At 45.6% G+C, this 26,626-nt stretch overlaps 1 protein-coding gene across 1 annotated transcript in view; it reads right to left on the minus strand.

Annotated features, from left to right (window-relative positions):
* The window catches only part of CDH5 (cadherin 5), a 46,698-nt gene that overhangs the window by 7,122 nt on the left and 12,950 nt on the right, over window positions 1–26,626 (minus strand). The window contains exons 2-8 of the mRNA XM_044434086.1: window positions 15,882–16,096; window positions 11,732–12,020; window positions 9,619–9,735; window positions 9,209–9,376; window positions 7,326–7,513; window positions 6,069–6,322; window positions 653–783 (exon numbers count right to left, since the gene is read on the minus strand). Coding sequence (XP_044290021.1) covers window positions 653–783; window positions 6,069–6,322; window positions 7,326–7,513; window positions 9,209–9,376; window positions 9,619–9,735; window positions 11,732–12,020; window positions 15,882–16,067 — 1,333 coding nt within the window. The 5' untranslated portion in view covers window positions 16,068–16,096. The remainder of the gene's footprint in view (window positions 1–652; window positions 784–6,068; window positions 6,323–7,325; window positions 7,514–9,208; window positions 9,377–9,618; window positions 9,736–11,731; window positions 12,021–15,881; window positions 16,097–26,626) is intronic.

The following is a 26,626-nucleotide window of genomic DNA, read 5'->3' on the forward strand; positions in this document are numbered from 1 at the left end:
GTGCTGCAAGTCCTTTCCCTTCCATGTCCCCACACCCCACTGAAATCTGGCCTCTGCCACTGCACTTTGTGCCAGGATCCCACGAGTGGCTTCAGGGTGGGGAAAGCCACCCCGTTCTCTGCCTGCTGCAGATGTACACAGTGGTCACCTTTGTTCTTTCCTTGGTGCACCTCTTCACTTTGCAAAACTGACATGTTTGCCCCGATGAATCATTATCTGGTTTTGGTTTGCACTCTTTGGCATAGCCCTACAAGAAGTTGGCAACCATTTAAGGGCTAGATTTTTTTTTTTTGGCTTTTTGGCATGGGCGCATACCATGATGTTGGCATAGCATTGAAAAGGGCCACCACCAGAATGGGTGAGACAGTGTGGGCCCCTGCTGGGACTGGGGTGATGCTGGCCCACAGAATTGGTCCCATCTACTTGGCAGCAGGATGTTCCAGTTTGTTAGATGCTGATAGTTTACAGTCATGAGATAATTCCACACAAAGTAGATCCCAAGATGGAATGGTTCTCATGGCACTGCGACGTATAACAATGGAAAGGTCCTTGAGAACTGGGCGAGAGAGGGAGGGAGGGTATTTTGCCTGTTTACCACAAATGACATGGAAACTCTAGGTCTTGTGGGTGGTGTATCTCCAAGGTGACTTACTGTTCTGGTCCAATTCATTTGCTGCCACTGTTATGTTATGCCAGGAGATTTCTTCTCTATCCAGACGCCTTGTGGCAAAAATACACCCCGAGGAGGATATTTTGAAATAAGTTGATCTTAGGATACTATATCTGTGTTGGGTATTTCAAAGGAAAAAAAGTGTTAATGTTTTTGTGCAAAATAATCTGACCCTGTGTGAATTATCCTGTGCTTTCACTACAGATATCTGTTCAGAATAGTTTCTCAACATAGTATTTACAAGTATTATTACATTATAGCCCTGCTATGATTCAGTTGTTGTTGTTGTTGTTATTGTTGTTGTTGTTGTTGTTGTTATTATTATTATTATTATAACATTTCTATGCCGCCCCTTGCCGAAACCTCGGGGCGGCTTACAACATGATAAAATACATTGAAATACAATAGTACATAATAAATTACCATTAAATATAAAAATACAAAAAATACATTGATTTACAAATACAAAATTAAAATTATCAGTATAAAATAACAATATAGGAGGAGAAAGAGAAGGAAGAAGAAGTTGCCCCGGCCAGATCATATGTTTTAACAATTGAAATGATGTTTAAATAAAAAGGTCTTTACCTGGCGCTGAAAAACCAGTAACGACGGTGCCAGGCGGACCTCTTTGGGGAGTGAATTCCATAGGTTGGGCGCCACCGCAGAGAAAGCCCTCCTCCGGGTACTTACTCTCCTAATTTCTTTCATGGAGGGTTCCCGGAGAAGGGACTCTCCCGCAGATCTCAAAGGGCGGTGGGGCATATACGGACGTAAGCGCTCGTTCAGGTAGCCAGGACCCAAGCCGTTTAGGGCTTTGTAGGTCATAATCAACACCTTGAATTGGGCCCGGGCTTCAATGGGAAGCCAGTGAAGCTGACGGAGGACTGGAGTCATGTGAGCATAACGCCCCGTCCCCGTCAGCAACCTGGCAGCTCTATTTTGCACCAATTGAAGTGTTCGGACTGTCTTCAGGGGAAGCCCCACGTAAAGCGCGTTACAGAAGTCTAGGCGGGAAGTCACCAGCGCGTGTGTCACTGTCGCCAGGCAGTCGTACTCCAGGTAGGGGCGCAGCTGATTAATCAGCCGAAGCAGAAGGAAGGCGTTCCTCGCTACCGCTGTCACCTGAGCTTCCAAAGAAAGCTCCGGGTCGAGGAGTACTCCTAAGCTGCGGACCTTATCCCTAAGAGGGAGTGTTGCACCATTCAGGACCAGGTCAAATCCACCCTCTCCGAAACCCGATCCGCCAACCAACAGGACCTCCGTCTTGTCTGGGTTGAGTTTCAGTTTATTGGCCCTCATCCATTCCCTTACCTCGGCCAAGCACCGGTTCAGCACAGCCACTGCCTCACCTGGATTAGTGGAGAATGAGAGGTAAAGCTGGGTATCATCAGCGTATTGATGATTCCGCAGCCCACACCTCCTGATGACCTCTCCCAGCGGTTTCATATAGATGTTAAATAGCAGAGGGGATAGAATGGAGCCCTGTGGTACCCCATGGCATAGCTGCCATGATGTAGAGACATGGTCCCCCAGCACTACCTTCTGGAATCGACCGTCGAGATAGGAGCGGAACCACTGCAAAGCAGTGCCTCCAACCCCCAATCCCGCAAGTCTATCCAGAAGGATACCATGGTCGATGGTATCGAAAGCCGCCGAGAGGTCCAGAAGAACCAACAGGGATGTACTCCCCCTGTCCTTCTCCCTGCACAGGTCATCGTACAGGGCGACCAAGGCAGATTCAGTACTGTACCCGGGTCTGAAGCCGGACTGAAAAGGATCCAGATAATCAGTTTCATCCAAGAGTGCTTGGAGTTGTCCCGCCACCACTCGCTCCAACACCTTGCCCAGAAACGGGATGTTGGCCACAGGTCTATAGTTAGTGGCCATCTCTGGATCCAGTGACGCTTTCTTCAGGACCGGTCGTATTACCGCCTCCTTTAAAGGGGCAGGCACTCGACCCTCCCTCAGAGAAGCGTTAACCACTTCCAAGATCCAGGTCCCAATCCCGTGCTTGGAGTTATTTATTAACCAAGACGGGTAAGGATCCAATAGGCAAGTGGTGGGACGTACTCTTCCAAGCACCTTGTCCACATCATTGGGCCGCAATAATTGAAATTCCTCCAATAATTTTGGACCAGACGGTGGCATTGGCGACTCCTCAGAGACCTCTGATTCATTAGTGGAGTCCAGCTCGTGACGAATCTGAGCGATTTTCTCCCTGAAATGCCTGGCAAAGTCGTCACAGCGGGCCTTTGAGGGTGTCATCGGATCTTCCTTAGGACCCAGGCGAACCAGGCCTTGCACCACTTGAAAAAGCTCCGCTGGACGGCATTGTGAGGAGGCAATGGAAGCGGAAAAAAACTTCTTTTTCGCCGCCTTCACCGCCACAGCATAGGCCCGATAGTGGGCTCTCAAGTGTGTTCGGTCAGATTCATCCCGTGATTTCCTCCACCTACGCTCTAGCCGTCTCCCAGCTCGCTTCATCGCCCGTAATTCAGGTGTATACCAAGGGGAAGAGCGGACTCTGCCTGGTGGGAGAGGACGCTTAGGAGCGATCGTGTCCACAGCCCTGGTCATCTCTCCGTTCCACAGTTCGACCAGAGCCTCGACAGGAGCACCAGTCTTGTCCACCGGAAACTCCCCCAGGGCCCCCAGGAATCCATCCGGATCCATCCGGCTCCGGGGGCGGGCCCATACAATCGGGTCCGCACTCTTATAGAGGGAGAGGCCGCTCTCGAGCACAAACCTCACCAGGAGGTGATCTGACCATGACAGGGGAGTCAAACTTAAGTTCTTCACCCTCAGGTCATCCTCTACCTGCCCCGTCGTGAATACCAGGTCCAGAGTGTGTCCACGTTCATGGGTCGGGCCAATGACGTGTTGAGACAGGCCCATGGCCGTCATAGAGGCCATGAAGTCCTGAGCCGCCCCGGTCAGTCCAGACTCGGCATGGAGATTGAAGTCCCCCAGGACCAACATCCTGGGGGTCCTCAACACCAGGTCCAAGACGGTCTCTGTCAGCTCAGATAGGGAGACTGCTGGGCAGAAAGGTGCACGGTACACCAGTAGAATCCCCAATCTGTCTCGTTCGCCCAACACCAAGTAGAGGCACTCCAGCCCTGGTCTCAAAGGGACCGGAAGACCCGTGAGAGAGATGGAGGCTCTGTAAACCAGCGCGACTCCCCCTCCCCTCCCTTCTGGGCGTGAACAGTGTTGAACCAGATACCCGGGCGGGCACAATTGGGAGAGGGCAACATCCCCTCCCTCTCCCAGGTCTCCGTTACGCAAGCCAGGTCGGCCCCCTCATCCACAATCAGATCATGGATGAGGGAAGATTTATTATTGATCGACCTGGCATTGAGCAGCAGCACCGTCAGACCCGAGGGATGGTTGACAAGGCTACCTGGTGCCCTCTGGTTGGGGGCAGGATCAGAAGGAGGGACAGGTGTCAGCCATCTGTCCATCCTTCTTCTGCGTGGACACGTTAAGCCCCTATTGTTGTAATGACCATTGCCCGTGACCACGCCAATAGCAGCCCCCGTGGGTTCCCCAGGATATATAAATGTCGACATGGCCAGGAATGACTCAAAGCACTGATTAAAGCAGGGTAAGATTATAAAGTAGGTCGAAAGAGGAGAAAAAGAACGATAAAAAGAAAAAAGAAAAAGGGGATCCTTCCTCTTCCCTGAGAATCAGCTGTAGGCAAGCCTATTTCAACAAGAGTCCATGGCCAGCCCAGCCCCCCTCTCGTCCCCCCGAACGGTACCCCAAACGGCGGCGACCCCTTTGGTCGCCGCCCTTCGGCCGCCGGCCCTTCGGCCGCCGGCCCCGGCCATTGCCGCGGCTTTGACTCCGCAGGGCGCCTCCGTGACCCGCCCTGTCGTGCACCGCGCGCGCCCGATCACCTAGGCTGGGGGGCGGCGCTCTCCGGCGCCGCGTGCGGCCGCGCTGGCCGGTGGAGCTGGCTGCCGTCAAGGTCGCAGCCGCGTGCATCTGCCTGCATTCGCTTGCCCGGGAGCGGCGTGATGCTGGAGGTGGGCGGAAGCGTTTCTTGCAGCGCGGGTCGGTGTTTCCTGCCTGGGGGGCCGTTCCCTCCTGGCCGTTGCCGCGGCTTTGACTCCGCAGGGCGCCTCCGAGACCCACCCCGTCACGCACCGCGCGCGCCCGATCACCTGGGCCGGCGGGCGGCGCTCTCCAGCACCGCGTGTGGCCGCGCTGGCCGGTGGAGCTGGCTGCCGTCGAGGTCGCAGCCGCGTGCGTCTGCCTGCATTCGCTTGCCCGGGAGCGGCGTGATGCTGGAGGTGGGCGGAAGCGTTTCTTGCAGCGCGGGTCCGTGTTTCCTGCCTGGGGGGCCGTTCCCTCCTGGCCGTTGCCGCGGCTTTGACTCCGCAGGGCGCCTCCGTGACCCGCCCTGTCGTGCACCGCGCGCACCCCATCACCTGGGCCGGCGGGCGGCGCTCTCCGGGGCCGCGTGTGGCCGCGCTGGCTGGTGGAGCTGGCTGCCATCGAGGTCGCAGCCGCGTGCGTCTGCCTGCATTCGCACATTCTCATGAATATTATTGGGGCTATAATATTATTGCTAGGGTTGTGAATCCCTAGTGGATCAGCTAAATCATGGTAGGCAACTATTTTGTCCCCGAAGGGCCACAAACAGTGATCAGGAAAGTGACTGGGTTCAGATGACTTTATAACCAACCTTCAAGTGTTGAATATGGGTTGAGTATGGGTTGTCACTGAGCGACAAATTGTAGAACATTCATTATGGTTATTATTGAAGTTTGGGTTATTGTGCTGTGTGAACCCAGGCAAGATAAACCATGATAAACCATCCATAATTCACAACCCCCAAACAATGCATGAGTTCTCTTCATGATACACAGGTCACAGTCTTCCACACTGGCTCAGTTTGGATGATTAAATGTGGCTAACAAGACTTGGGTTGTTAGGGGGCAGATGCTTGAGCACTCAGGCTACAATGTCTCCTGCGTTCAGAAACAACCCAAGAACACAGTCCTGCTTGCTGCTGAGATGTGTGAATCCAGCACTCTGTACTGTTGAGAGTTAAGCTACTTGGATATTGAACCCATTGTTTATCACTGGATTGAACTTCTTGGTTGTTCAGCCCAAAAAACCCCAAGAGTGCCAGGGTCACACACCACACTGGAAGCGGCAAACAGATGGGAGACTGTTTACGCCTTCACTCCCACATGGCAACACCAGTCCCTTGGTTGTCTAGCTTATGTTTCTACTTAAATTCTACAAACTATTTCTGCACGTACATAGAAATGATCACATGCAATTAAAAAATTGATGCTCTTTTGGTGTTGCATTTCTTCTCTTTTAGTGAGCCCTAAGTGTCCCCCACCCCAGTTAACATATTCAGATTCGAAATTACCTGATCTCCCGTTTTGCTTTATCAGGATCAGTAGCAGAAACACATCCAATTGTCTTTTTGATATCACTTTCTTCTTGCACTCTGAATGTATATGAAGATTGGTGAAAGACAGGAGGTTCATCGATGTCAAGGACTTTGATGTTTACTTTTGCAAGGCTCTTGGGCCCTTTCTTTTTGGAATGTGCATGGTGAATAGTGGCATCAGTTGCCTCGACAATGAACTGGTAGGAGGAGATCTTTTCAAAGTCCAGTGGCTAAATGAAAATGCAGACATACTCAGTTACACAATGCACACAATGAGAGACCTGTGGAATTGTCTTTCCATGATTTTGGCAGCCCACCCACTTTCCCCATCCAGAACCCTGATGATTTGGTGGCTTCCTGGATTTTGAATACCCCTCCTCTCACTCCAACAGGTTGAAATGCCCTTCTCGAGGCTTCATTACTGGCTGCAAGAGCTTCAAGCTCCAATATGCTAGCATTTTTCCACTGGCCCAGCCACCACCAGAATATAGCCCCAGGGACTTCTCCAAATCTGAATTCATCCCACATGCTGAAAATGGATCCCCACCCCTACTATTTAATTCAAAATAGTTAAGAATGCTGCTGTTGACAGTGGCTTGTTATTCAGAGCACGTGAGGCTGTTTCTGATATGATGCCAAATCCCATTTGATGTGCTGAGCACAGTCTTCAGAGCCTGATATGATTTGGGCCTGTCACATCTGAATGAGTGCCTGCTCCCACAGGATTCTCCCTACTTGTTGAGACCTGTGTGCTGATGCCATCTGAGTGTGTGTGTGTGTGTGTGTGTGTGTGTGTGAGAGAGAGAGAGAGAGAGAGAGAGAGAGAGAGAGAGAGAGAGAGAGAGAGAGATGTGTGTGGTGAGAATGCAGGCTCTATTCTCTTTGGAGGTGGCTCTAGAACATTCTCAGGTAGGACACTTATCACCTTTCTTCGCAGCCTTCAGAAAGATCTGTGCTGGCCTAACCTTTGAAGAGCCCTTGGCTGTTCATGTGGAGAAAATGGTCTTCATAGTGACTGAATTACAATTTATTGTATTGGGTTTTATGGGACTAAACAATAACCTTGCACGTTTAATAGTAAAGTTTTATTACTGCATTTTTATGCTTGTATTTTGTTTGACTTCTTGGGTGGAGTTGGCCCAGAAAGATGATTCATAAGCATTTAAATACATATAAGGAAATAGATTTCATTGACTATCTTTGTAAATATCAGTTAATATCTAGACAGTGTACCTTCTTCAGTCGAATGATTCCTTCATTTGTGTAGCGATTTGGTTCTATTTTAAAAGTATCATGATAAGATCCACGGACAAAACTGTACTTTGTATCTCTGTTCTCTGGCTCATCAATGTCTTCAACTTCCAGTCTACCAACTTCACCATTTATTCTGACATTTTCAGGGACCTCAAAATAGGAGGTGTCTGGAAAATAAGTACATCGACACAGCAAAATTAGAATATGCATTCTTCCAAATGAAAGGAGGAAGTAAGCGGCCAAGGGAAGGATGGGTTCTGGTGCATGAAGTATGGATGATTTGAATTTACTCTATTTCATGGGAGCACTATCTGTAAGGATAGAGTAGCTAGCTATGTATGCTATGAGCTAGCTTTAAGTGCAAAAATGTGTTCTTTGAAACAGGGCAAAGAAGCTTGCCGCAGGTAGGTTGGTTAATTCTTGGAAGTATAGTGGTACCTTGGCTCATGGACTTACTCCATTCCAGGACTCTGGTCATGACCCAAATTGGTCATGAGTCAAGTCAAATTTCCCCATAAGGTTCAATGTGAATAAGGTTAATCCATTCTATAACTATTTTTTTAATCACAAAAATTTAAAGCAAAGTGACAAAGAACAACAAAGATCATGGCCATCTCTCCCCCTCCACCCCAGCACAATCATGGCCATAACTTCCCCCTGCATGACTGCAATCACACCTGTGTTCCCTGCACGAATGCAATCACGATTGCGGCCATAGATGGGTGGGATTGTGGGTGCGCTTGAGGGGAGAGGGGTGTGATCATGGGTGTGCTCGGGGGGTGGGGAGACAGGCACAATCACGATTGTCACCTGATGTGGAGTTTGCGACCTGAGGCAAAAGTTTTCAGAAATTTCTGTTCGCGATCCGATTTGGTCGTGAACTGAGGCATTTGTGAGAAGAGGTACCCCTGCTTCTGAAGGGGCCACATCAGGGAGAGGTTTTCTTCTGGTCATGAGTAGAAGCTATGATGACAAATCCTTAAGATGCATAAATGTGTGTTTATGATAAAGGAATCAAAACTCTAGCTAGGTAAATTTTTAGAACTGGTGATATTTTGATATGGCTGACCAGAGAAATCATGGGAGAATGAGAATTCTACCAAGCATGGCTAAGTTCTGACAAGCATGACTGCCAGATAGGTAAATATGAGATTTTAGTGAGGATTGTTTTACTAGTAAAAACTTCAATTTTACTAAGCAATAGAATTTCTATTATGCTTCTAATAATCTGAACTGCTTTGCATGTTGTACTGTGTTTTGCTTGTTTCATCATTGTAAAGTGTTGTTATTCTCTCCGTATACATATTATGGGATTACTTTGGGTTATCTAGCTTGAGGGACTTTGGCTCATTAATTAATACTTGAAGCCTGGAACACTCAGCAGGGACTTAAACGTCTCTCGCTGAGTACGATCTGTCCATACAGCTGCTGTTTTCTTTCTTGTGGAAGTTAGACACAGACACACTTGTTCAGGTAAGGGAAACCCGAACCCAAAGCAAACAGTTTTAGAGATGGGACTAAAAGCATGACTGGCTGCGTAGCCCCAGGTTTGCATTGCTCTTTCATGCAAGTAATGTCTGAACAGGGCTGCAGAAAGTTACTTTCAGCTTTTCTATAGCCTGAAGTACCTGATACTGCCTTATCCTGGAAGCTAAGCAGGGTTGGGACTGGTTGAAATCTGGATGGGTGACTTAAAAGGTTGTGAACTGCCCAGAGAGCTTCAACTATGGGCAGTATAGAAATGTAATGAGTATAATAATTGTGTGGGCAGCTTGTGTTCACCTGCAGTGTGGAAGGTGCTTATAAGATAGCAAGCATCAACTTTGGATATCTCGTTTAATCTCTTGGCTTGTAAAACTCACTTCGTTTAAATGTTGGAAAGTTGTCGTTGATGTCAATCAATCTAATGCAGACTCTAGCTGTGCCGAGATCTTCTGAGCGAAGGCCTTGGCCATCCATCGCTTCAATCACAATGACATATGTAGCATTTTGTTCTCTGTCCAGATTAGGTACTGCTGTGGAGATTTTTCCTTAAAAACAAAAAAGTCAAATTATGTTCCTTCCACTTTTTTTGCTATTAGATTCATTGCTTTACCCAATGTCCCATTGAGAACCAGTAAGCTTGCTGGAACTACAGAGTATTGAGGATACACACACACACACACACACACACACACACACAGGTGCACATGGAAGTCTTAAGTCCTGAATTGGCAGGAAATTGTTCGACAGGATCACTTTTTAAAAAACCAAGTTCTGACTCCATACCTACCATATTTATCTATACTGAAGTACTTTTCTCCCTGAATAACTTTGTAGAAAATGTCGGCATGGCCGGTCAGTGTCGGGTCATCAGCATCGACGGCTGTCACTGTGGTGACTGAAGTCCCTGGGTGCGGGAAGAAAGTCACCAGTGATATATTTAGTATTATTACTTTACTGGAGGTGAGCACATTTCAGCCCCCTGCCGGCTAGTCTAACCCCACCCCCACCCCCCAGGTTTAGACTCTCTTCCGGTAATAGGAAGCTAATTAGAGGAGTGATCACTATATTGAAACTAAAATGAAAAACGGGCTTTCTTGAACTGGATCTTCTCTGCTCCTCATGTGCTAGTTAATCCATCCTCCATCATGATAAGGATGCTTTTGCAGACTTTGGTCCTGATCCATCAAATAATATGTGGAAATATGATTCTCTGTGCAGGAACATTCTAGATTAGAGGCTCTCCACCCAACCCCACCTAGCAGTCCTAGTGACTGGGGTGCTGCAGCTTGCACATTGATTTGGGGTAGGGGACGTGAGATCATTTGATCATTTGGACAATATACTAGCATAGCTTCACTCTGAAGTATCATGCAAGTGCTAAAAGAATGACTTCTTAATACACCTTTACTGTGGCACAGTAAATTCAGAATGAAGCAGGGCCTTTGGTATGCACGTGAGGATTGGAACTATTGCTTCTTGCCCTGCCTGTACACAGTGATGGCACAAATGTATGACTGGCTGCTTACCTTTGGCTCCATCAGGGGGCTTACCTGGGCCCAACTATGCTGGCTGGATGCCTCTTGGGGTAGATACAGATGAACCTCTGCTACCCAGAGGCACACACTGCAGGACACAACTGCCATGTTTCCCCGAAAATAAGACCGGGTCTTCTATTAATTTTGCTCCAAAAGATGCATTAGGGCTTATTTTCAGGAGATGTCTTATTTTTTCCTTACGAAAGCTGTAAGATTCTTGCCCTTGGCATCCTCCATGATTCCTTTCTTGTACTTGATGGAATAGTTCTTTCTTTTTGCACTCATCTTGTCTGGGGTTCAAAATATTATTCCCTTTAAATCTACCATTAAATCAGGTGTTAAATGAAGACTTACAAGACAGGAGTGGCAACACACAAGTGCATTAAGTACATTTGTTACAACACACAATGTGTTGAAATATGAAACATGTCTGCTCGTTATCAAGTGTGCACATTATTCGTGCATTGTGTCTGTACTCTGATTGGTCATTCGGCAATGAGTCTTGAGCTCATCTGTTTACATAGACATTTATCTCTCATCCACAGGTGCCCACTTGGGTATTTACAAATACTTAATTATAATTTATATTATCATTTAAATATTAATGTCAATAATATTTATTTATATTTAATTATATATTAATACTATTATTTTATAATTCAATATGTCCCTCGTGTGTTGCAATGGATGGACTAAATGCATCCGTCTGGCTGACTATCTTAAGTGGGGTTTATTTTTGGGGTAGGGCTTTTATTACGAGCATCCTGAAAAATCATGCTAGGGCTTATTGTCTGGTTAGGTCTTATTTTGGGGGAAATGCGGTAGTTCCACGTGGCTACAGTGCCTTGGTGTTGTAGTCTGTCTTTAGAAAGCATTGGGCATGAGAAGGCAAGGGAAGATCACAGGTTGTTTTCTTACTATATCTGGCTAGTACTGGCTCCATGGTTTTGAGGACCCTTCAGGAAGACACCCTCAGTGGGAGTCTATCTTCTCTCCACTACCATCACCACTCACAAGTGTTCCCAGTTTTCTCCATCATCACTGCTACCCCCTGCTCCCTTGACAGTGAACATATAGGCAGCACATGCCACCTATTCACCAGCACCACCATCTGGGCCATTGTGAGGGGCATGTGAACAAACAGGTTGCAGTGATGAAGAGGAGAAGCAAGTCTTGCCAGTGAGCCCCTTGCTAGCGTGTGATCCCTCAGCAGGTGCTGGACCGTGCCTACTCCTGCTGCTGGCCCTGTGTCTCACAGATACTGTACATGGTCCTACTTATTTTTATTTGGTTAGGACTTTCTCTTCTTGAATGCAAACACATAAACATATTTTTGTTTAATTAAAAAAGAAGTAAGAAGCTTACCTACTGGTGACATTTCTGCAACAGACCCATTAAACACTCTTTGTTCAAATATTGGGGCATTATCATTAACATCTTGGACCACAACACGAAATTTGGATGGCTCCTCCAAATGATTTTGGTTGGTTCGATCAAGAATGAGAGCGGTCAACTCATATTCAGCTTTCTTTTCTCGGTCTAGCCTCTCAGTTGCAGACACATCTCCAGTACGGTCATCAACTCTGAATACAGTCCCGGCCCCTTCACCTTTGATAACGTACATAGCATTGGGATTCTTTATGGTTGATTTGATCTAAAAAGTGGGATTAAGACTTTAAGTGAAATTAAAATCTAAAAGCAGAACAACATGGAAAAAGCCAAAATGTAATTCTAGAGACATTGTGGTAGTGAGTAGTCTGATCTTGGAATATGCGCCATAATCAGTCTCTCCTCTGCCTCAAAGGAGGATTCAGGGAGGAAGTTTACTTCATCCAGTCACCCATTTTCTTCTGGAACCTTCAAGCCTAGATGATGTGGTTTCCTCACCATCTCCACCTTGTAAGAGCCTGGGACTGCAGGACTGGACAATTGTCCCTCAGAGGAGCAGTCCAGACTTGCTAGCCTTCATAAAGCTTCATAAGGTCTCTGCATGTGCTGGGACCACTGCTCCTTGTGGTTGACTTTCAACCAGTGATTTATGCAGGGTCCTGACAATCCTTGCCTTGCTTGTTGGAAACCTACATTGCTGAACCTGACCTTGCCTCACTGGAAATGACCTTACCTTGCTTCATTCGATACCACTGCTGCAATCCTTCTTCCTTAAGAGCCTTGTGCTGTACTAGGACAGGACAGACTTGGACAAGGTATATTCCTACTTATCTGTCTAATGGAGCCTTTTCAGCCCAAAGGGAGGATAGTCACATCTAGAGTGGGTTGACAAGCCTTGCTGGGTGTATCTTGGGCTGGAGATTCCCCAGTCTTGAAAGGCCAGTATGGTATGCATTGCCTGGCAGCATCTCTCCAGGGACTTGGGTATATAGTCCCTGTAGACTGTAGACTGACAACTACCAGTTTCTGAAAGCTAGCATGTCCTCCAATACTTATACAGTGGTATAGCAAGATGGAATATTGTACGTTATGGAAACTTCACTCATTGGGTTAGAAGACTGGATGACAAAAATGGGAAAACATCTTAGAACAGTTTCCTCAAACAGAGAGAGAATGGCCTAAAACATCTATTTAATATCTTTATATATTAGATGAAATAAACATGCACTTCATTCACTTTATGTGGCATCATGGACCTGCTTGCTGTTTGGATTTCTTTTGTGTGTATTTGAAATTAAGAAAGATAAAGCAGAAAGAAAATTATTCTAAGAAGTTTTACCATGCTCTCTGCTCCTTTGTACTGAATATTTTAGTCACTGAACCTGGAATCTACAGGTAGAATCTACAGGAACTCTTCCACCAAGCTACAGGCAAGTCCACTTTTAGGTCAGTCACTGACTATATAGGCTGGATCTAAGCAGTACTTGAACTTCCAGTTCTCATCTGCAAACCCAGCCCATCTCATAGATGAGGTATTGCATCAGCTCACTAACCTTCAAGTGGTAAGGTGCTTGGGCCTTCATAAACCAATTAATTTTGCTGCCTTACGAGGTAGATAGATGTGTGTGCATCAAAGAGTGGGAGGTGGAAACCTTACTTATATGTGGACTGTAATGGGCATAGCTGTCCGGTCAAAAGGGGTCTGATGGACAACCAGAGCAGAGGTGGGCAATATGGGATCCATGGCAGGGAGTCCCTTTCTTGCATCACAATCAAATGTGCCTCCCAAGGGCAGAAGAGTCCCAAGGCAGAGAAACTGGAGCAGCAGGGGAGCCACCAGCTCCCTGTGACTGGCCCTGGTCAGTAATGTGACTGCAGCATTCTGGATCAGCTGAAAGGTTTTCAGAAGCAGGCCTATTTAGAGTCTGCCCCAGAGATCCACATGCCACCATGGCCAGGCAGCCTCATGGAGGATGCATTACAGTAGCATAAATGGGAAGCAAACAAGACCGTGTCACCACGGACTTCTCTGGGGACAGAGACAGCTGTCTTTCTAACTTCTGCAGTGCAAGTGTATTCCTGGCTGCTGCTGAAGCTTGGGTGTCCAGGTTCTGGGCTGAGTCCAGGGCTACACCCCAACCACAAGACCATGTTTTCAGTGGGAGGGCAACTTCACCCAGCACAGGGTGACTCCCTATTCTCTGACATGCTTTTGGCCCTACCAGGAGCTCCTCCATTTTCTCTGGATTAAGCAAGCTTCAATTTGTCCTCATCCTGTGAATTACTGACATTAGACACCAATTTAGAACCAGAGCAGCTTCTTGGATTTTGACGGTGAGCAGAAATAGAGTTGGGTGCCAGTGGCACACTGGTGCCAATGGACCACAAAATTCTGGACAGCTCTGCCACTGGTTTCATGCATATGTTTAATAACATACATATATTTAATAGCATTTACATGTGTCAGTCAGTTACATGGTGTACATGTTGGGGTACACATCTGACACACAGAAACAATTCATAAACTTGTACTATTAACTATATGGCAATCAGGCCAAGTTTTTCAAACAGTGTTTGTAATTTGACTGAGTTTGATGTTTCTCTTGACTGAGGCAGCTGTAGCTTTTCCTCCTGCTGCACGTCAGCTGGGATCTGTCAGGCTGTTACAGGAAAGCAGATAAAGGAAGAGGCCTTTCTGGATCAGTGCTATTGACTGACACGCAGCTGGAGTGAGGCCTGTTGGTTAACATGAACCAGTTCCACAGGCCAGCTCCTTTCCCTCCCAGGAGTTGCCCCAAAGAGAGAGCTTTATTTGCAGTTTTGCCATTTGGTGTTTCTAGAAAGGAGCATGCACCTGATTCTGTTCTGAAATGTTTGTGTTAGTTCAAACCTTCAAATGCTTCATGAAAAGGTCACAGGGCTAGAGGGCTAGTGCCTTATATTGGCAGAAGTATGAAATATTAGAATTGTAGCTGTGCATCTTTCAAGAATTTTCCTTGTAGGTCCATGGCCAAAATCTCAGAACAGCTTTGTCAGCTTTTGCCTGATTTGCCAAGAATACTTAAAGATATAGGAAGCTGCTTCATACCAAGGTTGCAGACAGATATAGTCTGGCAGCTATATCTTCCTTTCATTTTTAGTGCAGAGTAGAGGCAGGAAGCCCAATCGAGTTGATAAAAGCTCCCCTACATCCTACTTCTGTAATCTGGACCAGAGCCCCTGTGCTTACTCTAGAATAAAAATGAGGGGGACAAAAGACACACGTACCAGGCACACATTTAAACTCATATCTGTTTTGGCCCTGTTTGTTTGTCTAGTCCAGTAGTGTTTTCTGACTGGTGTCTTAGCAGAGGTCTTTCACATCTCCTGCTCTCCGATCCTTGTAACTAAAAACGTAATAGATTGTAGCTGGGCCTTTCCGATTAGCAAGAAAGACAATGACCTTGATCCAAATAAATAAATTGAGACTGGTTTAGAAGTTTGCCTTCATCCAGTGATGAGGTTGACTGATGCAGGCCTTCCTCAAGACTGCTAAATCTCAATACCTGGGATATTCTGAGAATTGCAAGGTCACCTTCCAACTCAAATGATGCACAAAACTCTTCCATGGTATCACGAAGGTGAGCCATTCTAGAGGAGACCAAAGATCTCTCTAGTCCGGCGTGCTGTTCACAGAGTGACCAGTCAGTTGCTCACAGGATTCCACAAGCAGTACATGACTGCAATGGCCCAAATTCCCCAGCAACTGGTGTACATGGATATTGGTGTTACTATACAGTCATCAGGACTAGTAGCTATGGATAGCCTTCTTCTCCCCGTTTTAAAAATGTCCAACTTGTTGGCTATTACATCTCATGGAAGTGTAGTTCCCTATGTATTACATGAAGGAGTACTTCCTTGTATTTGTTTTCAATCACTCTGTGGGCTCCCCTTTGTTGTATCATGAATGTGAAGCTTCTTAGACATCTTTTGGAAGTCATCACCTGCCTACTCGTGCCATGCCCTCCTCAACTTGCTTTTAATCCCTTCATCCTGGCAGATTTTGCCCCTTCTGCAGACAAACTTGCCCTCTGCCATGGTCTCCTATCCAATGATGGCCAATGTAGGTTTCCAAATTCAGCCTTACCTTCCCAAAAATATGAGGCAATGACTTATTAAGGTTTTCATCGATGTGCATATTATTCCAGATCCATTCTCTCTTCATGCGCTTATGAATGTTGCTGCTACTGGTAGACCTTGAGAAATCTTCTCCATGAACACAAGCCAGGGCTAGTGCCATGATGAATAGAAGGAAGGAGCAGCATCTTGTCATCTTTGCAGGTCTGTTGACCTTAGGAAACCCTGTGGAACATGCAAAGCATTATTAGTTTGAGAGTTCCATCATCCACTGAAATCTACCACTAGCTTCCTTTGCTAATTTCCATTGGCAGGTTAATACCACTGCACTGGCAAAATCTTTGCAGTGAATCACCTCTGTTCCCATTTATAAGTATGTGCAAGTCTACTTCTTAATTCTGCCAACTTATCCTGAAAATAAATCAGGCTTCTCAAGCAGTGAATTCGAACATTTACCTGATGTCGAGTAAATATAAACATACTAGAATCACTCACAGATGTTTTGAAGAAACATTTACTTCTAGTATTGAGCTATTTTTTAATTTACATTTAATTTTAATTACATTTCTATAGTACCTATAAGCCAAAACTTTGAGAGGTTTGCATATGTTAAAAATCTTTAAAATATAATATTATTTATTATATGAAAACAGTCTGCACTGAAACAGATAGACAGACAGCAGACACACACACACACAAGTCATTTAAAGAATCAGTAAAGCCGTGATACTACTAAAACTTGGCCATGCGCTGCAAAATGCAAGAAAGAAGAGAAAGGTCTTGATTTGCTGCCACAAAGTTAGCATCAGGCAAGCCTCGCTGGGGAGCTCATTCCATAATTGATGGAGCCACCTCTGAGAAGTTCTCTGTGCAAACCAGCCTTGGAGGAGGCATGAATTAGATGATGAATGTCCATGCTGGGAGAGCCGCTGCATCAGATACTGTGATCCCAAGTAACTTACAAGGTTTTATAGCTGAAACCTGCAATTTCACTCAGGCTGAGAAACATCCAGGCAACCATTGCAAGCTGCCTAGGACTGGTGCATCTGTGGATTCCTTTGTCCTTGTGCTTTGTTTATTGTGTGTAAACTGTTCAGTGAGCCAGCATGGCTGAGCAAATGGTATACAATTTTAAAAAATAAGTAAATATAAAAGAATACAAGCTGCAGCTGCTGAAATGTCTTCAAACACAGCCCCACCTAGACGGCTTTGCAGCAATCTAACTTGGAGACTGCAAGAGCATAGACTACTAAAGCCACATTATCCCTGTCCAGATTCTCAGAGCTACAGCTGGTCCAACAACCAAAGTTGTAGAAGGTACTCCATGTTGCTGAGGCAAATCAGGCTGCAGGTGACAACTATGGCTCCAGAATAAAACACAAGAGATGAGCCTGCTCCTTGGGGGATACAACCCCATCCAGAACAGGTTGAGCACTCTTCATTCAGTGAGAAGAACCAACCACCATCTGTGTCTCAATCTCGCCTGAACTGAGGTTCAGACAATTAGACCTTATCTGGTCCACTCTTGCAGCCAGGCAACCATCTGGCATATCCACACCTCACTTGATAGGCTGGAAAGAAGACAGAGCCACGTGACCTCAGTATACTAATGTTTATACACCCCAAAACTCCAGATGACCACACTCAGCAGTTTCCTGTAGAAATTAAGTAGCATTTTCCTATTTAACCCCAAAACAATTGATTCAAATTCAATATTTGTGAAATAAGAGTTCGTTCTCGAATGGTATTTTATGCTTAGGTACACAATATTTTTAACCAGGTACAAATTGTACCTGATGAGTTGTGAAAGGTTCAGGAGGTGTGTCAATTGGGATTGTACTGAATTGACAAGACTATTTCCCAGCTGTTACACCCAACCTGAAATTGGCTATTTTTTCCTCTGCTGCAAAAATGAGGCAACATTCTTTGGTGGGGTGTAAGAGAATGTGAACAGTTTGGCTTTGCTCTAAATAATCTGTTCTAAAGTGCTTTTTGAATTTGTGGGGAAAGGACTGGGGAAATAATGACCTCCTTTGGCATTCTCTGGGCATCATTAAAATAGTGGACATATGTTTGGTATCTATGGACTAATATTCACTTTGGCAGAGTTAGGGCAAAATCTTATGCAAGGAAAGGAATGTATTTTGGGTTGCAAGTTAGTTTGCTTGGTACCTGATTTCCCCCCATCCCCCAAATTGCTAGAACCCATGAACCCAGAGTCTTTGTGTGGTTATTGTTGCAACTGGGCTCATCCTCCATACATGGATCTAAACTTTCAGAAAGGGAAGAGAGGCATAGTGGTGTAGTTTCCCTTGAGAATCTATATTCATTTAGTTAAAATAATTTATATCTTTCTCTTCTTCCTTAAGAAGATCAGAGTCATGTACACTAAGAACAATAATATATTCACAACTTTAACAAACTGTAACAAGCAATAAAATTCACCATAGTCAAAATATTTAGTAAGGTTCAAAACACAGATTAAAAAAAACAGTCTTGACTGACTTCCTAAAGTGCAGATGATGAAGGAATCATGTTGGGATGGTGAAAACTGGCGCCTTGCAACAGCATAGAGTTGGACCCAATGGCCTTCTTGGTCCCTTCCAACTCTACTGTTCTATGATCATGCAGATACACTGGGGACAGGTGCCCAAGCAGCTAAGGAGTCATCACAGGAGAAACCTTCATGTACAATGTCATCTTCTGAATACTGAAACAGCTTGTGAGAAAAGCTCCTGATGAAGACTTAGTTCTCAGCAGAATTATGTGAAGGACAGGGATCTGCAGCAGATCAAACCTGCTTCATTTCTGGTAAGTGTTAGCAAGCATTATTATAACCAAAACATTCTAAAAGGCAATTCCATATGTCATTACATTTGCCCAAGATTCTTGCTCATTATCTAAATGTATGCATGTTCTTATTTGTTTGTGCTCTGAACATCCCTAATGCAAATATAACTTCAGCCACAAACACATTAGGTATGTGTTCCTATCAGTCTATTCTCGCGGCTTCAAATCAAGCCTTATTTGCAACATGGGGGGAAAACACCCTACCTCATAGGGCTTTTGTAAGGATAACTGAAATCGCATACACAAATCTCTTTGAATGCTCAGTCTGTACTAAATCTCTGCTGAGAATTATTTTATTGTCTCTCATTGCTGAGAGGTGTTGTGAGACGTTGCTTCAGCCCCTGGCAATGGGAAATGTGTAAAACCCAAACTTCACTGCCTCCCTCTGACCCCCTGAAGCATGTTATTTTGAAATTACACGCATGTCAATTGCTGAGGTGTCGGCAGAGAGACACCTCAGCTCCATCTTAAAAACAGACTTGTTCTTTCCCAGCTTTTCAGGCCTGGCTTTCTTTGCAGATTGATGGATTCATGCAGTGAAGAAAACCAGCCAATTCCCCTTCCCACTTGCTAAGTCCAACTGCTTGTGACACAAAGAGAACCGTGGAGAAGATTCATACAGAGCTGACATGACCAATTGGCTTGTGCTGCCAGTGAGAGCACACACAGAAGAAGCAATGCTCAGAGACAGAAGAGAAGGGGCCAGATGATTATCACGCCATCGTTCCTTCTGTTTCTGAAGTTTCGAATGTAGATCTGCGAAACAATTGATTCAAATTCAATATTTGTGAACTAAGAGTTCATTCTCGAATGGTATTTTATACTTAGGTACACAATATTTTTAACCGGGTACAAATTGTACCTGATCAGTTGTGAAAGGTTCAGGAGGTGTATCTCTTGTACGCAAAAGAGGAAGGTATTGTGCTGGGTGGGGTGCGGGAGGGAATCCAAGGGCTGCAGAAATATATATTTAAAAAAAACAGGGAAACACGTTAGAGGTGGGAGAATTCCCTAAAGAACTCCACAATAACTGAGCAGGTTCAGTAGCCAGGGGCTGTTAACCACTGTGGAGTGGGAAATGGAGGGCTGAGATGGAGGTGGCCATCCCACACTGCAACCACTCATTATATATGAAAGCATTACAGCTTGAGTAATTAGCTGCAGTTAACTGTAATTAGCTGCAGATTGATTAACTGCAGATTAAATCACTGAAACTTTTTATTAATTAATGAAATTTTCATCAATTAAAAATTTAAAAGCTTTTAAACAAAACTTTAAAAAATAACATTTGGACACTTAGAAAAAGTCTGATTAATGAAATACTTTTAACTGATTGATTAACTTTAGTTTAATTAATGACAATTAACTCCAGATTAATTAGCTCCCTTGATTAATTATATTTGGAATAATATATTATTAAATATGTGAAATATTATCACATATCAGTGGATATTAAAAGGCTCATTGTAGAGTGGAGATGCCAGCAGAAATTTCCCTCCTATTTTCTAACAGCATCTTTGAGGGTAGGGGAAGAATTAACGCCTTCTGCTCTGTGTATGACCTTCTCTGCATCTCCTGGTGGCTTCTATTGTTAAAGGAAAAAACATGCATTACTGCTCAGCCCTGGCTGCTTGGAAGGCCCAAACTCTTCTGAGTGCACTTTAGAGGGGGTGAGGGAAAGATGAAGCTGAGAATAACCATACCTTGGCCTTTCAAATCTTCCCTCCTTGTCTTGCAGAACATCCTCTTTCTCCTTTCTCCAAGGTCCAGTCTTTGATCTCAGAAAAGCAGCCAGTCCGGTCCTCCCCATGCTGGCCACGAGGGCACTGGGGTCAGAAATACTCTTCTGAGCAGGGAGTCCCGTGCCAACCCTCTAACCACCATGCCATGCTGGGCCTCATATCCGCAAGCTCTTCTTTTTCATTTCCCATACTTGAGTTACAATGATGTTTAGATGCAAAGCTGTGGCATTTGGTGGGACAGAAGCAAGTATTTTCTAATGTTCAACTTCAAGGATTTGTGTGGGAATTCATCCCTGCCTCGCCGCATTCATGCTGTAGCTAGGCATGCTACGCTCAGCCAATAGTATTGTAATTTACCAGCCAATAGTATTGCAACTTACCCAGCCATTGTAATTTACCAGCCAATAGCATTGCAACTTACCCAGCCAATAGCATTGTACTTCACCTGTGTAACCATATAAGGCTTGTGACCATATATAGCAATAAGTACGCTTCCTGTTTCCTGCGCCTGCGCATAAGCAATCAGTAAGCATTTTGAATCCTGCGCTTGCGCACAATGATTAGGGAGTTGGCTGATTAACTCGATGGCGATTGGTGTAGGCAAATACAAATGTAACAATCTGTGAATTAATAAAAAGGGGCTGCCGGTGGTGAGGAAGGAGGACATCTTTAAGAGGACATTTTAGGAAGAATTCCTAAAGAAGAACTTCTTTGTTCTCCGGAGTACTCAACCGAGCATGCTTTGAAACTTTATCTCTCGTCTGCAGTGTTTTATTTCTCTCTCTGAACTCTCTCACGCCAATTGTTGGAGCAGGCACTCCGACAGATTTGTTTTGTGGCCAGGTGATAATAGGGAACATTTACTTCTTCTCTATTCTTCTGAATGCATTTCTATTAGGTATAGCAGAGGTGGTAATTTGAGGAATTTATCTACCAGTAGAATAGGGTTTGTGTATGCATGTGTGATAGCGATTGCAAATAGGAAGAGAGATATTAAGTCACCCAACAATGACATCCTGCATTTTGGGAATAAATCTTGGGCGAGGAGATTGACTTGCAAAAGGTAGGGGAAGACCTTTGCCCAAAACCCCAGAGAGTCACTGAAACTTGGAGGAGACACATCTGATCTTGGTCTGCCTTTCTAACCTGGTGCCCCCCAGATGTTTTAGGCTGCAGCTCTCATCATCCAGGGCATTGGCCATGCCAGGCTGAGTTGATGGAAACTGGAATTCATCATATCTGGAAAGCACCAGCTTGGGGAAAGCGAAGTAGATGGACCTGTCAAAGGAGCTTCCGATGCCCATCTGCTTCCATTTCTTTGCACAGTGGTGCACGGAGATAGCAGCTCCACACAGACTTTCATGGACTGGGGCGAGGATGCTGTGTTTATCTCAGCTTTTCTTGATCAGGCTATCCCTACTTTCAGTTTTGTTGCTGCACTGAGATCTGAGCTCTGCACAAAGTCTTCCTTTCCTACTGTACTATTGCTGCCACATCTGTGGGGAGCAGCACTTTACCGGAATGGCTTGTACACACAAGGAGAAACAGCACCATTTCCCCCTACCCTTTCCCAACACATACCCTCTTTCCCTGTTCTAAAAAAATCCAGGAAAGGGGCCTGAAAAAACAGTGGTGAAACCTGAAAGATGACGATGTTTTCTACAACACCCACAAACAAGCCGAAGGAAGGAATTGTGAGTGTACCAGAAATGCCCGAGACAGAAAAGCTCCCACTCCTTCCTTCCTGCATTTTGAGTTGACCCAAATTGTCATCCACATCAGCCTGTCATGATGAGACAGATGAATAAGCACCATCTGTACAGCCGTATAACTGCAAAACCCATGATGCACTGCAATGGTAAGCAAAGGGAACACCCCGGTTTTTTACTTAAAAGTGGGGAACTGATAATAGGGTGTGAATTTAATGCGCAGCCACAGCTTCTGCAACTGTCTGCCAGCTTTTTTGTGGCAGCCTTGCAGCTTCAGGTCAGGAAATGGGAGAACTGGCAAAATGCAATTCTTCAGATGTTTCTTTTGCCTGTGCTTAAGAAGAGCCTCTGTCGGCCTACCAGGCTGTATGAGGCTTCTGTCCTTCTTCTGTCTCGGGAGACAACTGCACACAAAAGGCTATTTGCATGTCTCTGTATAATGAGGCCAGTTTGAAGAACCTCATACATTTCCCACTTTGGTATGCGGGTCGAGTCTCCTAGCAGGTGCAAAATCAATGGCACTATTGCCCTTTCTCCAGGCTAAAGTTATTTATCATGATATGGGCTGCTGAGACACTTTGAGAAATGATACGAACCAAGACAAGAAGCAAGAGGACGGAACACCAAATATTCTTCCCTTCCCCCACGGATTCAAACTATTTTATTCCAAACATGATCTAAAGGTATTTATCCAAACATGATCTAGAAGTATTTGTCCTCTCCAAATTCCTCTGAATTATCATTTGAAAAAGTTTCTGAGAATCCCTAGAGAGTTTTTTTTAACACTATTGCAGAGATACATTTCTCAGGGAGAGAGAATGATGGTAACCTAATTTAAATCTCTCGCATCAACTTGCTTCAGGGCTGTGTGCATGGCAGCAGCTGTGCTGAATGTCATGGGAACCTGTAGCTAATCCTGCCTTCCCGGCACATGTCTGTGTCTTCCATGTGGTGGAAAATATTGTACTCATGCTTTCAGAACAATTGTGCATTAGGGAAAGAAGCTGGCTTAAGAGCCCCTTTCATCAAGTGGTCTTAAGGGAAAAACAAGATTTGAACAGACAACCAAGTTACACAGAATTTTGTGGAAGGCTTATAAATTCACTGCTACCAAGCAACACAGACATACTCTTCTTGTATATTTTCAAAAAGTACATAATGCATCTGCATTTTAATTGCTGTATATATTCTGATGTAAATTAATGTATTTTAATATCTCTGTAATCTGCTGTGTAGAAATGGTAATTGGAATGCTGGTGATGATGATCACAACAACAATACTACTACTACTACAATAATTGCAAGAACCAGTAGAGGAAACATTCATATCGGATATTATTTGGCTCTGGCCTCTTGGCAGAGCGGCAGAGCAGCAGAGGCAGAGGCTGGGAGAGAGGCTGAGTGGCCAGGGGACTGGCGAAGGCGAGGCAGGAGCTGGGCAGGGGAGCAGAGGGCCAGGAGCAGTGGAGAGGAAGGGGGCGGGGCCAGAGAGGCTAGAGAGGGGGGAAAACTTTCTTGACTTGGTCTTGACCAATAGGGAGGAGCTGATAGATGAAGTACAGATTAGGGGAGCTCTGGATGCGAGTGATCACTCCATCCTTTGCTTTGAGATCAGGGGACTGGGGACGTGCACCAGGTCAAGCACTAGAAGCTGGGACTTCAAGAGGGCCAACATTGGCCAACTGAAGGCCAGACTGGGGAAAGTCTCCTGGGATAGGTTACTGGAAGGTAAGCAAGTTGAGGAGGGGTGGATAGCACTCAAAAGGGAGGTTTTGGAGGCAAGCCTTGTTGATACCTCTAGTCAGTAAGTGGGGAGACAGAGGAGAGTGTCTCCATGGATGCGAAAGGAGGTGGTTAGAGGGATTAGATGAAAGAGGAACCTCCGTAGGAAATGGGTACCGGGGGAAATAGACAAAAGGGTATACCGGGAGGAGGAGGCGCATTGCAGAAGGATTCTTTGCAAGGCTAAGGCTGATTACGAGCTGAGCCTTGCCAAGAATATCAAGAGCAACAAAAAGGGCTTCTTTCAGCATGGAAATAGGAAGAGGAAGGGGAGACAAGTGGTGGGACCACTAAATAATGAGGAAGGAGATCCAGTGACTGATATGAGGGAACAGGCACAGATGCTAAATGACTATTTTGCCTCTGTGTTCTCCCCAAAGCAGGACGGGGGATATCCACATAGGAGATTAGATGAGGCTGGGGACTTAGGGGCACAGATTAGAGTCACCCCCCTTGAAGTCGAGGGGCTCCTCAGGGCATTGGACATTACAAAGGCATTTTTTGAGACCTCGTGGAGAATAGGTGAAGTTCCAGAGGACTGGAGGGTGGCATCAGTGGTCCCAATTTTCAAAAAGGGTAGTAGAAAGGACATGAGGAATTATAGACTGGTTAGCCTTATGTCCATTGTAGGAAAAACAATGGAAAGGCTCATAATAGAGAGAGATCTAGTGATGCTAGATAGGGAAGGGAGGCTGACAGCCACACAACATGGCTTCCGCAAAAACAAGTCCTGCCAGACAAACCTTGTGGAATTCTATGACAAGGTTTCGAGATGGCTAGATGGAGGGGATGCAGTGGATGTGGTATACCTGGATTTCAGCAAGGCCCTTGACAAAGTACCCCATGATATCCTGGTGGAGAAACTGAGGAGTTTTGGGATACACCAAAGCACTGTCTGGTGGATTAGGGCATGGTTGACTGACCGAAAGCAGAAGATAACCATCAGCAGGGAATCATCGGGATGGCAGCCAGTGACAAGCGGGTCTCCCAGGGCTCTGTCCTGGGGCCAATCCTGTTTAATCTTTTCATAAATGACATGGAAGAAGGGGTGAACAGTCTGCTGATCAAATTCGCAGACGACACTAAAACTGGAGCAGTGGCCACAACTGAGGAGCAGGTACTCCAGATCCAAAAGGATCTGGACAGACTATGGAAGTGGGCAGGAGACAACAGGATGGCGTTCAATGTGGATAAGTGCAAGGTCTTGCACTTGGGGCATAGGAATAGGTGTCATAAGTACAGGTTAGGTGACAAGTGGCTGGAGAGCAGCACTTGTGAAAGGGACCTCGGGGTGCTGGTCGACTGCAGGCTAAACATGAGTCAGCAGTGTGATGCGGTGGTCAAGAGGGCAAATGCCACCCTTGGTTGCATAGCCAGAATTATGGCTTCTAGATCAGGAGAGGTATTACTACCACTCTGCACGACTCTGCTGCACCTGCAACTGGAGTATTGTGTTCAGTTTTGGGCCCCTCATTACAGAAAGGATATAGCCAGGTTGGAGTCAGTGCAGCGTAGAGCCACAAAGTTGGTGGCCGGTTTGCAGGGGATGCCGTATGAGGCAAGACTGAGGGAACTGGGTCTCTTCAGCCTGGAGAAGAGGAGACTCAGAGGGGATCTGTTGGCAACATACAGGTATGTGAGGGAATGTCACATGGCGATGGGTAGAGACCTGTTCTCCCCTGCAGAGGAATGCAGGACGCGCTCCAACAGAGCGAAGCCCAGGGAGCCAAGTTTCCATTTGGGTGCCAGGAAGCACTTCCTGACAGTCAGGACCCTGAGGGTGTGGAATGGGCTTCCACGAGAGGTTGTTGAGGCACCATCGGTGTGGGTGTTCAAGGAGAGGCTGGACGTCCACATGGTGGGCATGTCGTGAGCAGAGCCGGCTGGTGCCGGAGGTCAGACTAGATGGCCCGGGAGACCCCTTCTGACTTGCTCTGTTTCTATGTTTCTGTGTTTCTATTACTGTAGACAACTATATTGAATAAAAAAAATTGTCATGCTTTCCATATGTCTATGATCATTTTATTGTTTCAACAGAACCAATAAGCTGTTTTTAAAATTCATTTAATTAATAGAGCCTGTGCTTAATAGGATTTCTTGGCCTGCATCATCCTTTTGGGAGTGAACTCACCAAAGATGCAGCATTTACCATTTGGATTAGAGGCTGTTGAGAGTAATAGCCAAAGGTTTGTATGTCTTGGGCTGCTTTTGAGATTCAATTGTTTTCCAGTTCCACCCACTTTGAGCTCACTTTGGCACAGAAGATATCTTTGTCCTGTCCTGTGCTGTGTGTGAGTTCACAGCTGCAGTAAACTGTATTCTTTTTAAAAATAAAAAGGAACAACCACAGCAACGCCTTATCTGGGGTGGCTCAGGACTTCATGGCTGCCATGACAATCATGGGACTGTTTCAGTATGTCATCAGCCCAACACATGCGAAAGGTCACTCTCTCGATCTGGTCTTTTTGATGGGGCAGGAGTGGTCCTGATGTGGAGGGGGTAACTGGTCCCCGGACTGAGTCATGGTTGGATAACCTCATGGCGAGATTTAGACTATTGGCTTTCGACACCATTGACATGGCGTTGTTTTGTACAGGTTGGCTGGATTGGAGTTGGAGGCACTATTTTGCAGTTGTTCTGATCTCTCCTGACTGAACATGTCCAGAAGGTAG

Source organism: Varanus komodoensis, unplaced genomic scaffold (genome assembly GCF_004798865.1).
Source record: "Varanus komodoensis strain SLA01 unplaced genomic scaffold, ASM479886v1 scaffold27, whole genome shotgun sequence".
NCBI classification, from domain to species: Eukaryota; Metazoa; Chordata; class Lepidosauria; order Squamata; family Varanidae; genus Varanus; species Varanus komodoensis.